Source organism: Culex quinquefasciatus, chromosome 2 (genome assembly GCF_015732765.1).
Source record: "Culex quinquefasciatus strain JHB chromosome 2, VPISU_Cqui_1.0_pri_paternal, whole genome shotgun sequence".
Classification (NCBI taxonomy): Eukaryota; Metazoa; Arthropoda; class Insecta; order Diptera; family Culicidae; genus Culex; species Culex quinquefasciatus.
The window spans coordinates 70,799,409-70,812,413 of NC_051862.1; the positions used below are offsets into that span (position 1 = coordinate 70,799,409).

The 13,005-nt window shown below is 39.0% G+C and overlaps 1 protein-coding gene across 6 annotated transcripts in view; it reads right to left on the reverse strand.

Annotated features, from left to right (window-relative positions):
* Positions 1 to 1,785: 1,785 nt before the first annotated feature.
* Positions 1,786 to 13,005, reverse strand: part of LOC6035972 — a 51,202-nt gene continuing 39,982 nt past the window's right edge. The window contains exons 13-21 of one of the 6 annotated variants that reach the window (XM_038251256.1): positions 12,100 to 12,531; positions 10,714 to 11,704; positions 10,293 to 10,606; positions 10,119 to 10,234; positions 9,672 to 9,759; positions 4,370 to 5,120; positions 4,170 to 4,302; positions 3,587 to 3,731; positions 1,786 to 3,519 (exon numbers count right to left, since the gene is read on the reverse strand). In XM_038251256.1, coding sequence (XP_038107184.1) covers positions 3,433 to 3,519; positions 3,587 to 3,731; positions 4,170 to 4,302; positions 4,370 to 5,120; positions 9,672 to 9,759; positions 10,119 to 10,234; positions 10,293 to 10,606; positions 10,714 to 11,704; positions 12,100 to 12,531 — 3,057 coding nt within the window. In that variant the 3' untranslated portion in view covers positions 1,786 to 3,432. Of the gene's footprint in view, positions 3,520 to 3,586; positions 3,732 to 4,169; positions 4,303 to 4,369; positions 5,125 to 5,612; positions 5,645 to 5,756; positions 5,788 to 9,671; positions 9,760 to 10,118; positions 10,235 to 10,292; positions 10,607 to 10,713; positions 11,705 to 12,099; positions 12,532 to 13,005 lie in introns of those variants that run through there. The other 5 variants (XM_038251259.1, XM_038251258.1, XM_038251260.1 and 2 more) reach the window with 5 other exon arrangements.

Below are 13,005 nucleotides of genomic sequence, written 5' to 3' on the forward strand. Positions count from 1 at the left end.
TTCGTATTTTGGGAAAAAGTAACATTTAAATCTGTCATTTTTTTACCTGTACCAATTTTCTTTTGAAAAGCCTTGAACTTTCCCTAAGGCACCAAAGTGAACACAAAATTCCTTCACAATAGCAGACGGAACTAACTTGGGAATAACATTTTGTGTTATTAGAAAATACTAGACGTATGTTATTTATAACAAGATTTGTTATTTGTTGTTATGTTTTTTTTTGTTATTGGAATGTTATTGTAATAACAGACTAATAACATTTTTAGTTATTCAACAATCTTTGTTATTATATTTTGTTATTTTAACAACTAATCCGATCATCCCAATTACAGTATGAGGTATTCTCCCATAACAAAAAATGTTATTCCAAAGTTGTTTTGGATTTCAACCAATACAGACCAATAACAAATTTTGTTATGATAACGTAAACTGTTATTAAACCGTTATGCAAAAATGGATTTTTCAAGAAGATTCCATAACATTTTCTGTTATTTTAACAGTATTTGTTATTGAAATGGCATGATTTTTGTTATTACCGTCTGCCCGGGTATATATGCCTAGGATAACATGTCTACAATGTTTAATTTGAAATCGGAGGGGGTCGGGTACAAAAGCACCAGAAAAAAGCCTGATTTGAGATGGAATTGCTCTACTAATAATTTAATTTTTCACATAATTAGATGAAAGATAAGTAATTAAGAGCGAGTCCACGAACAGGGCATACCCCTTTGTATGGGACGTCGTTTGGACCTCAGCAATCTGCCTGAAATTTTCAGGGGTTGTTTGTACATATAAAACTAGCATCTTGCCAAAATATGAGCACTCTAGGTCAACGAGAAGTGGGGCAAATCGGGACACAAAGTTTAAGTTTTCAACCCTTTAAAAAATGAAAGTTAAAAAAAATATTCGATTATCATTTATTGAAAATCAAGTTCGTTTCCAAGGATACTAGATGACACCAGAAAAGAGCAGCATCTCAATTTTTTTAACTTTCATTTTTTAAAGGGTTAAAATGGATGAAAACAAACATTTTTATGCTATTGTGCTATTGTGAAATTGTCTCAGGAACACGAATATGATAAAATTATCATCAGAAAATGGGAACTGAGGGGTCCCCCGAGCAAAAATTTACAACCAAAAAAATCACTAAAAGTAAAAGTGTCTATTTTATATGTAAAACTGCCTTACCCAAAGCGTTCTCAGTCTCAGATGGTAGTCCCAGATGTCCCCTACAAGCTGCAGGTCGAACCGAGTTGATATCTGGATGGAACACTTTTTTATTTGAGTTTGAAAATTGTGCTATTTTTTCACTAAAATGCCAATAACTCCGATGGGGTAATTTGTTTTTTTTTTTAGATTCAACCAATTGGGATGCTCTACCCTGCATTTTGTTGCATTTTTTAAGCCCTTTCAGATGCATTTTGAATTTTGAAATTAAATTGAATTTTGCCCAAGTTACAGCCTTTTTACGATTTTTGACGTTTTTGAACCTTCAAACTTTGTGTCCCGATTTGTCCCACTTCCCGTTGACCTAGAGTGCTCATATTTTGGCAAGATGCTAGTTTTATATGTACAAACAACCCCTGAAAACTTCAGGCAGATTGGTGAGGTCGATGCGAGATGGGTATGCTTTGCTCGTGGACTCGCTCTTAAAGTTAAAAACTTATTTCATATAACGAAATTTCAATTTCGCAATTAGAGCCTTTAATCCTAATACTAATAAATTTGTCGATATTAAATAAAAACTTTTTATAAAATGTGATATTTAATTTGAAACACACTTACTTTTTTGTCTAATGAAAGTGAATTTTATTTTTTGTTTTCCAACTTTTGATACAATGTTCGTTATACTTCCGCTACCACTCTGTGAAAGTTCCTCCTTCCGCTTCGATGCCATCTACTGCTCGCGTATTCCTGTTAAGTTTGCATTATTTTCCGCCAAAAGTGTGCTATACAATGGTAATTTCTCTTTATCGTAAGGCAAAATACTCTCTGTTTAGAAAGAAGAAACAACTCTGCTCTGCCGTGCACACACTTTTAGTCAAACACTTTGAAATCTTATGCTCAAGTTTTTGTTCTTCTATCTCAAATTCCTTTTTTCTTTTCATTCCCAATTTGATATTTCGGACGATGGGGTAATTTGTTTTTGCTAAAATTGTAAGACTTTGCTCGTATGAGTTTTATTTTGTTGATTTTTATTGTTTGTTTAATGTACGTTAGTGAGATTATAAATAGCTAAAATGCTGTTTCGCCTTCTTTACGATCTGGTTTCTCGTTATTTCATTCTTTCTTTTATATAAAGCTGTTTATTTGGCGTTTCAGTTATGTGTTTTATAATGTTTGATCCAAGTTGAAATTGTTTGAAAATCTATGAGTGAGTTTCATGGTGTTAAAATCTGGCTTCTATTTACACAAATGTGAGATGGATTCGGTTGAGTTCGACGGAATTTGAAGATTTTGTTTGTTTGTTTCTGTTATGCTGGACGTGTTTGAATGAAACTGAGAGATTTTGGCATTGCGTTGTCGGCGTTACAAAAAGTTAGGACGGGACCCGTTTTTTTTCTCTTATATTTCTGCTGGCAACGAATTGACCTGTTCTGAAATGCTACATCGTACTGTTTTCGTGGAAAGAAAAACTAAAGGATCGAAGTTACACTAGTCAACAGTGAAAAAACACATTCTTATTAGTTACTATTGCCTTGCACTAAACACAGTCAAACGTTTTACAAAGTATCGAAAATATTTTCAGTGGATGCTCCAAAAAACAACTACATTTCCTCTTAATTATCACGGTGTGTGGCAACACATTTGTCCCTTTCACAATTATTCGCAAAATTTGATTCTCGCGTTAGTAACAAACTGTTTTTTTTTGTTTTAAAAAAGATGCTAAAATATTTACACTGGAGAAGGTTCACTACCTACGGACTACCGTATCATAAAAATGTTATGATTAGCTTCTTCAAATTGTTGCTGCCAATTATGCTTTTTAAAAAGATTTTTATTAACTACTATCACGAATTGATTCGCTTAATTGTTGTTGTTTTCGCCGTCGAATGACTTAGCACTGTTGCTGCACCCAAAACACTGTTTTAAACTATGCCCTAATTATTGTGTCTTAGAATCCTATTCCAGAAGTAGAACTTTTTATTTCGATAGATCGGTACTCCTTTGCTTGATTATCAGTAGTTACAATTTGCTCAAACTGGCGATTTTCCAAATGCTTGACTTTCAGCTAATTATACTACCAAGAAGAAACAACACTCTGGACATTGTAGGGAGACGAAGAAGACGATTTATCATAACGAACGATATTTTTGGTTTTTCTATCTATCTAGGAACAAACTAATCTGCCGATAGTACGCGGTATAGCTAAACTGTAGGTAGGTAGGTTTTGAGTTTTGAGTAGTCAAAAATCGATAATGTCCACTAAGTCTAGGATTCGCTAGCCGAAAGCTCATTTAGGCTGTTACGTCGTCGTTTGGTAAGCTGCTTCCAGAACCGTCGATCGAGTGATTTGTCCTAGAAAGGGAAAACGAAACATCAACTAGTTATAATACCACTCCACTATTTTTCATAATATGCTCACATTGTCCTTCCGGGGCGAGTTCATCCGGCTCGAGTCCGAATGCGAAGTAGGAACGTCACCACCGACGCAGTCACCGCTGTCTTTGGACGTGCTGAAGAACCGGTGCAGCTGGTTCTCCGAGTTGCGCCGCGAAAGGAAGGTGAATCTGGGGCGAAAGTGGGGAATCAGAAAGTCCTATTTGTTGAAACAAATGTTCCCATTTATGGGTCATATGGGATTGCATACAAGTAATCCTTACAAATTTCTATGTTAATATTTGTTATATGTGTTTTGAAGGCATTTTAGTTAACATTTTCAAAAATGAAATTTAATAATTAGGTGTTTGATATAACAACGCTTACAAACTTTGTTCAACATTTGAAAAATGTAAAATTTAACAGAAACCAGACAAATGATCAAAGTGAGATCTAAAATAGTGAAATAGTTATTGACAATTAGAAAATTTTCGATCAAATTAATGATTTCTTTAGAGGGTAATTTTTATTTCGAATTTTATGACACTTTCGTACCACGTGGTACATACAATTTTGGTATCTGAGCAACATTATGTTGTTTTACCTGGGCCAATTTAAATCGTACTTACAGTTTGGACGACTTGCTTTTGTTGAAACTAGCTGTATGCTTCAGGTGGGGGGAACCGTTTTGATTCAGCTGCGTCATGCAGTAGACTTTCTCCCGCCTCGCCAAACGTTCCAGGTCCGACAGAGTCTTTTCTTCTGCAATTCACAGTGACACGGAGTCAAGACAAGATCTAAAAGTAAGGATCTGCTGGGAACAACCTACCTCGCTCCACAGACCCAGAACTGTTCCAGGTAGCTGGGCTTTGCGCTTTTCGGCGATTGGGAGTAGGAGTATCCATCTTTGAATTGTTTTGCTGATATGATGAGCTCGTTCCGTTTTTCAGCGGGTGATCGCTGCTGGTGATGAGATTGGAAGTGCTGGGATTGTTGCTGGAAGCCGCCGCTGCCGCTGCCTCCTGCGCCGCCGTATGCTTGGCCAGTGCCACCGGAATGCTGTTGTAGCTGTTGACCCGCGAGATGATCCGGTTCATAATCACGTCCTTCCCACTGATCCGGTGGTATGTGGAGAGGTCGGGCCCGAGAATCGAAGTCAGATGATCCGGGCCAGGGTTGTAGCTGATCAGATCCTCGTCCCCGAGAATGTCGTGATTGAGGGCTAGCCGCATCTCCAGCTTCGGACTCAGCCCGTAGAATAGGGGTGGTGGTGGGGCGGTAGACGGCGGAGGAGGCAACGTGAGGATCGGCCCCGGCGCACCGGAACCCACCCCGAAACGATCGGTACCGCTTGCAGAGGGCATCCCGATGTTCAGGTGCGGCACAGATGCAGAGCATCTGTCAGCAACACTCCCATAGCTTTCGTCGGGCGTGGTCGTCTTCACCGTCTCCGGCGCTCGCTCGGCCAGGGGAGTCGACAACGGCGTGGTACTTACTGAGTCGGAGCCGGTGGAACCTCTTAAGTCCACATAGTCCAGTCGATGAGGATGAAGATTTCTTTCCGCTGCCGCCGCTTGCCCCTGCCAATTTTTCGAAAGTAAATTACCCGCTAATTATAAAATATCTACGGAATCAACAAACGGTTACATGAAGAAGAAGAAGTGGGGGGGTTGCAACGGTAGTAACACAGCAATCTATAGGTTAGATCGGTACCGATTTTTTTTGGGTTCAAACTTGTTTTTTTTTGGGTTTCAGAATCGTAAAACAACGAACAACGCGCTGTAACACACACACATATCACACATCTAGAGGTTGTACTGGAAAGAATTGGTCATGACTGTTTTATGCTGTTTGTTTCGTAAAGAATAACAGGCGCGCTAACTTAAGTATTTTGGCAAAACTGTAGAAAAAATAAAATACTTGTTAGTAATGTACAGAAAATCATGATAGTTTTCAATTTGCAGCATTATTTACAGAGTGCAATTTCAATCGCCAATTAAGAAATCGTTCAAATTTAATAAAAGTAAAGATATCAGAAACACTCTAGGGAGAAGATCCAAGAAGAAACTTGCTTTTTTCGAAGGGAAAATTGCAGACCAAAAAGCTGTTTGAAGTTAGAGTAGAAATATTGAAAAAAATTAAGATGAATTTGATGGAACAACATGGAACTCTCTCAAAAGGAGCAATCGAAAGTCGAATGAATGATAACTACTCACGTCATTTTTTAGTGTTTGAGTGCATTTGTGACTATGTTTTAGTTTTTTTGGTAGTAAAATGAGAGGGGTGAAAATATAGATAAACGAAATATGTCAATGATTTGATGCTGCGAGGGCATATTTTTGGGAATGTTTTGAAAGAAGGTTTTATATGCATTCAGAGTAGGACAGATTAAAGAAATGTAAAGAAATTGAATTAGCATTTAATTGAAATTGCAAGACATTAATATTGAATTATTAGAACGATTATTGAAACGACGCTGGAAAAATAATTAGTTTCAATACAAACTTATTCCAATGTAACAATATCAAAATTGAGCATCAATAATTCACCAGAGATTCGAAACACACCTTTGTACAGGTGCATAACGACGATATGAAAACTTTCCAATATATTTTTTTCAGTAATGTTTTGTTCAAATGATTAAGATTCATGTCATGAAATTTGGTCCGTGGCCACTCTTAGAAAGAGGGTGATTTGACGATTTTGTGGTTGCATATTTTTAAACTTGTCTTTGCTTTTCCTATGTAAAAAGAAGCAATTTTTCATCATTAGCTTTTCCATACAATCTCCATAAAATTTTGCAAAATGGTAATAAAAAAGGATTCGTGAATACAGGAGTGATATTGGGCAGGGAGGTAACTTTTGTGAAACATTTGCACATCAACATTTGCATCTGTTTCTTATTTATTTTTATATATATTTTTTTGCAGGAGTGATTAGAAGACAATCTTTTGAGTGGATTTAATAAATTCAAATAAAAAAAATTAAAAAAAATATCGGGATTCTCTACATCTAATGTAACCTCTTTAAAATGCACAAGCTTTATTGAAAAGAGCAGAAATTTTCGCAAGAGGGTATTGATTTATTGAGATTGAAAATTAAACTAACATTTTCTGAGATATCTTCCGCTTCAATTCGCTTCTACTATGACTCTAAACAAACCTAATGTTTTACTCAATTTAACCTGTAAGCTGTATCTCAGCAATTAACTGCAATACAAAAAAATACTACAAGATTGTTGTTTGGTTGAGCGTTTTAGAGCAATTCCAGCCTAAAACAGGATTTTTTAAGGTACTTTTTACTCGACCCTCTCCGATTTCAATGAATCTTTGTAGACATGTATCCTACGCTTATATAAGCCATTTTTGTGTATATGAAGCCAGTTACACTCGATAATGACATTTGAGAAGGGCGTAAGTGTTTTCAATATTTTTGTATTTCTTAATTTAAATATTGCTGTGTCTCGAAGCCGTTGCTTCGTATCAAAAAGTGGTCAAAGGCAAACTTGTAGGAAATTTGACGGGCTTCCCAAAAAAAAAATACACTTAAACAAAAAACCCGATTTAATCCCACCAGGGGTGAGATAGAGCCTTTCTTACTAAAGAATATAACGAAGCGTCGAAAATCGAAGCAGTGTGATTTTTTAGTGATTTTTCCGATTAAAATTCATGCTGAATCGTCATATTTACGAACATGAAAATGACGTCCAGCCATAAAGTAAAACCTATACCTTTCTTTAGTAAGAAAGGCAAAAACACTCCACTTTTATGAGATTTTTTAATTTTTAAGTTAAAAAGACAAATTTGAAGGTGAGCCCACGATTTTTTTTCGTTCAAAATTTTTATGAAAATAGCCTAAGATGTTACAAAACGACTCACGAAAAATGCAGGATGGAGCAACTCACCTAAAAAAATACAAAAATCATTTACTGAAACTGTTTTTTCAAAAGTGCTCTAAACATCAGAATTTGCAAAAGCCGATAGTGGGAATCAATTCTCCAGACAATTTTACATGAAAAACTCTATATTGACTATTGTCCTAAGTCCATTCCTTGTGAAGTTACAGCGGCTTTAAAAATAAAAATGTTGAAAAAATAGGGTTTTTGATGGTTTTTTGCAATTTCTATATGACAGACTTGATTTTTCAGTCTTGAAAATATTTTGACCGGAAAGCTCGTTTAATTTCCCATAAGTTTGTCTTTGACCACATTTCAATTGAATGTATGGGCTTGCAGATATAAGCTAATTTACTATCCAGGTCACTATACTACACTGAAAAAATATTATGTTTTCAATTATGAGCAATGTAATTAGCTTATATCTGTAAGCCCATACATCCAATTGAAATGTGGTCAAAGACAAACTTATGGGAAATTGGACGAGCTTTACGGTATTTTCGAGACTGGAAAATCAAGTCTGTCATATAGAAATTGCCAAAAACCATCAAAAAACCTATTTATTTTTAAAACCGGATTGGATAAGGATTGGACTTAGGACAATGGTCAATATGTAGTTTTTCATGAAAAATTGTCTGGAAAATTGATTCCCACTATCGGTTTTGGCAAATTTTGATGTTTAGAGCACTTTTGAAAAATAGAAAACAGTTTCAGTAAATGATTTTTGTATTCTTTTAGGTGAGTTGCTCCATCCTGCATTTTTCGTGAGTCTTTTTGTAACATCTTAGGCTATTTTCACCTTCAATTTTGACTTTTAAACTTTCAAAATAAAAAATATCATAAAAGTGGAGTGTTTTTTTGTTTCAGTGTATTTTTTTGGGAAGCTCGTCAAATTTCCTACAAGTTTGTTTTTATCGACTTTTTGATACAAAGCAACGGCTTCGAGATACAGTAATATTTAAATTACGAAATACAAAAATATTGAAAACACTTACGCCCTTCTCAAATGTCATTATCGAGTGTTAGTGGCTCCATATACACAAAAATAGCTTATATAAGCGTAGGATAACATGACTACAAAGTTTCATTAAAATCGGAGAGGGTCGGATACAACCGATTCCCTATTTGACATGGAATTGCTCTTTATGCCTTACTATGAATACAAAGAGACGAGTTTTTCCTTTTAATTCCGCTCGACGTCGAGAACAGAGCACTGATGAAGTCTGCAAGTAGTAGACGGAATACGTATCTGTCAAGATATTAAAATATATAGCGGAATTAAAAGGAACAACTCGTCTCTTCGCATTCGTAGTACTACAAGATGTCGCGAGCCAAATTTGATAAGTAACGAGGCCGTAATTTTCGACCCAATTGATATGCTGGGAAATACAAATGGCATTGGAAATATGGCCAAATTATTAAAATTGTAAACATTTTTTGAAGCGGTAAGCTAGCAAACGATCCTGCTAAAACTTTAAGCTCGTTGGATTCAGTAAAATCTTACTTTTAAAACCAATACTAACACAATTTGAGGAAATAAGTCCAAAATAGGTACAAGGTCCAAAATAGGGTCATCAACCCTATAAATAAGGGAGTGCAGTACGAATTACCATTTCAATATTTATCAATCCGCTAACTTGGAATACTGTTATGGAAGTTTGTTAATATCAAGCTCAATGCAAGTTTATGATTTATTTTACTATTATTAGGTCTTGTTCAGACCATCCACAATTTTTCGAAATAAACACTGGAATTTCTAAGTTGGATGGTTACAAGTGTCAATGTTTTACTTCAACATTTTCGTAATTTAATTAAGGTTTTTGAAAAGTTTCAAAAAGAAAACTGTTTCGAAATTGTAAGATGACTATACCAGACATTTTGAAAAATTTGGTGTATAAAATATTAGCAAAAACCAAAAATTCCGCAAAATTTTCATAAAAAGCAAAGCGTTTTACGATTCTCAAGCTCGCAACTCGGGATGCAAAAGTTCAACGGAAACATGTCAGTAACATGGCAAGAACCTCTGAAACGTGCCATCAATACGTAGTAAACAGTAACGAATCAAAGCTCTACGAACGGGGTTAAAAATGTGATGTAGCCCGATATCCATATGAAGTTCAAACAATAGGGCGCATACATCGTATCATTGATATTGGATACTACGATACTCATAACGTAAAAAATATATAAAAGGGTGAAGGAACTGGCATTACAGACTGTATTTTTCACATCCTACCTGTTTGTCACGTCCACTCAGGGGCTTACTGTCATCATCCGATTCGCAACTTTCACTATCCTCCTCAAACAACGGTTCTAGCTTTCGTCTAATGGAGGGGGATTAATTCAAGATAAAACGAACACACACGCAGAGTAAAAAGAAACAATTGAAATTAAGATGGACTAGTCTAGTATTTTCTAAGACTATACACTATGTAAACTAGTTTTTTTTGTGGTTGTTGAAGTTCAAAATTCTATTCCTAGCGCACCTAAAGGTAGACTATTTGTGTCTAGTCTAGTTCTAGGAGCAACCTTTTAATGTAAAACCAGTTCACGCTACGTAGATCTAGACTACCAAGCTCAAAAGGGTTCTAATCGTTTCACTGGTTGTGATCTCTATCGAGAAATATAGAACTGGTCTCTAGCGCTTTGTAGTCTAGATATTAGAGGAACAATCTACAGGTACCTTGGCAAGAGTCCCCTCACGGCACTGGCGGTCATCGGAGGTGCCATCAAGAGTTCGTCCATCATCAGCTCGGTATCATCATCTCCGGTGTACGAGGACGAGGACTTGGTCGGTGACTTGTGGCAGGGAAGAAATAATGAACTAACACAGCTTAAACAAACAGATTCAACTTACCGAGTGCGTTTGTTCGATGCTGCCGAAGATTTGCATGTCATCGTTTTCACCCCCACTCGTGGGCGTGCCCCAAACCTCCTCGCCCGAAGTGACCGAAGTTTCACCCTCAACATCGCCGGCCACTTCGGCGTCCTTGACGCCGCCAACGCCCTCCCCGCAATCAACTTCGTCTTCGTCATCGGCTGTGTTGCCCCGGCCCAAATAGCGATCGATGAACGCCCGCGACTCTTCGATAAAATTCCCCGCCCGAGCCGTCCAGTTCATGAAGGGCTGGGCGTTGCCGTCGTATACCTCCTTGGTGATGATTTTGATGTCTGAAAGGTACATAAGGTCACGCGTTAAGTGCGCAAACTGTGGTGGTAACCGCGCAGCGAATTTTCGAACATCTAATTAAATTAATTATAAAGAAGTTATCACTCACCTCCCTCCGAGTCCTCTTCCGACGAGTTGTACGTCTTGTCCGTCTCATCGGACGGCACCCGCTCCAAACTGGACATCGTTCCGTACCGCTTCATCCCGGTGCTCAGCGCCCGATACGGTGGCTCAGCGATCTCATCTTCCGGCGAATTGTCCGGCGAGTACTCATCGCCGTCTGCGTCGTGACTTTCGTTGATCGACCCCAGATTGAGCCGGTTGGAGTCGTTCCAATTCAGAGTCATGTTCTGCTTGCAGTTACTGCTATTGCTGTTCAGGGCATCCGGCGTCGGTGGCACAACCGCTATCGTGGGAACCGCCTCAAAGGGGTCCATATGGACGAGGTGTGCCGCCGGATGGATCTGCGCCAGCCCGATCAGCATCAGCGACCAGTCTTCAACGTTGTTGTTATCGGTGGTGGGATCTGCGTCACATCGACTAGTTCGCAGCTCGGTAGCGCTCGGATACCCGTTGACCTTGGATGATTCGGTCGTGTTTGCGTTGACTTCGTTGACGTTCTTCAGGATTTTGACGCGCTCGTGCAGCAGCTCGTCCGGACTTAGCGTGGTCTTCTCAAAGTCTTTCGGGGTACACTTGCAGTGGCAGGGAGTTTGGCACTTGGACTTGTAGCTGCTAATGCCTAGAGCCGGCGGCGGATTCGCTCGATGAGGACGGTGGTGTGGTGGCGGGGTCGGTGACGTCGACACTTCCGGCTGAGGTTGCGGTCCTTCGCTAGGACTGCACTCGTCCGGTTTCGTCGGGGATTTGCTGTTGATCGTCAGCGTGCTCGTGGAAGAAATGCTAGAAGGACTCTTGTTGAGACTGCTGCCGGTCGTCGAGGCCGATACACAGCACCGCGTGGACGAAGCTTGGCTGTGCTGAACCGTGAGGGAGTTGTTACTCGGAGAGTTGAGGCGACTTTTGCAGTTTTTGTGGCACTGCCGGCACACGGATATGGTGTCGACTTTGTTGCTTAGCGGGCTCGATCGGACCGTGATCTGTTGGAAAAGTGTTTTCCTTTAAGTATATATTTTTTTATGGGGTCAAAATAAAACATTCCTTGAGAAATCAGTATTTGAGTAATTCCACCTAGAAATTATCTACAATCAAAGTCAACATCATCCGATCAAGTCTTGATTTAACAGCAGATGCTACCAAATCAAACTTCGGATAATCGATGACTCGGAAATTTAAGTCAGTCTGAATAATATTATGAATAAAATGAGGAAAATTCCAAAGTGCTGCGTATTTTCAGCTATTCAAAATATTTTTAAACGTTGTGGATGGATAGTTTCATGGAAACAATGGATGATAAAGTATAAAACCAAGAACACATTTTCAGTTGAATTTAAGAAAATTGTGAAACAATTCTGCTCCCGTTTGTTGTACTCACCTGACTATCCGAAGTCGTACTCTTGGACACGCTCCTATTATCATCCTCCCCATCGAACGTGGAACTGTCCTCGGTATGACCCCCATCAGTGAGCTTCGATGTCGACCCACTTCCACCCGCCACCGACGACGCCCCGATCCCATTGACCTTGACCGCCGCCGTCGCCGTCGTCGTTCGGCACAGATTTCCATCCGGGTCGACCAGCTTCAGCTCCTTGGACCGGTTGGTGACCTGCTCGAGGGACCACTCCTCGATCGCCAGCTCCGGATCCGAGTCAATCGGATCGGACTCGACGACCTGCTTGTCCAGCTGACCCTTCATCCACTGGGCCAGATGTAGGGCACTGCCCTTCGGCACTCCGGTCTTGTTCAGGCTTCTACACTTTTCATCGATCAACTCCTCGACCTGCTTCGGGACCTTACTCGACCTCGACTGTGGGCGATCACATTGGGCGGGGGACATCGCGACATCGACATGTTTTTTTTTGGAATGCATGTGGAAGAGAGACATAGAGAGAGAGTGAGACAGAGTGGTGAGACAAGATGAGACAGAGTTGAAAAAGGGTTGTGAACTGTGGGTGTGATGCCCAAAATTGAACGCTTGTCGGTCTTACTGAGCAAAAGGACTCTCTCCTAGCAAATCCTAACCTCAAAATTTACGCAAAGTGGTCCAAAAAAAAACGATGTTGCCCAATGAAATCGCTGCTCACAAGTCGTGGTCCGTAGGGAAGCTGATCGACCTTAGGTTAGTTTGGCTTTTAAACTCTTTTCGCCCATAACGAATGAAACCAACAAGCGTTTAATTTTTAGGTAAAATAGATTTATTTCCACGCTTCTGCACTTAAAATGTATGGCCTAGTTTGGGGTTTCTTGCTAAAAATGTGATTTTTCATAAGCTACCTTAACC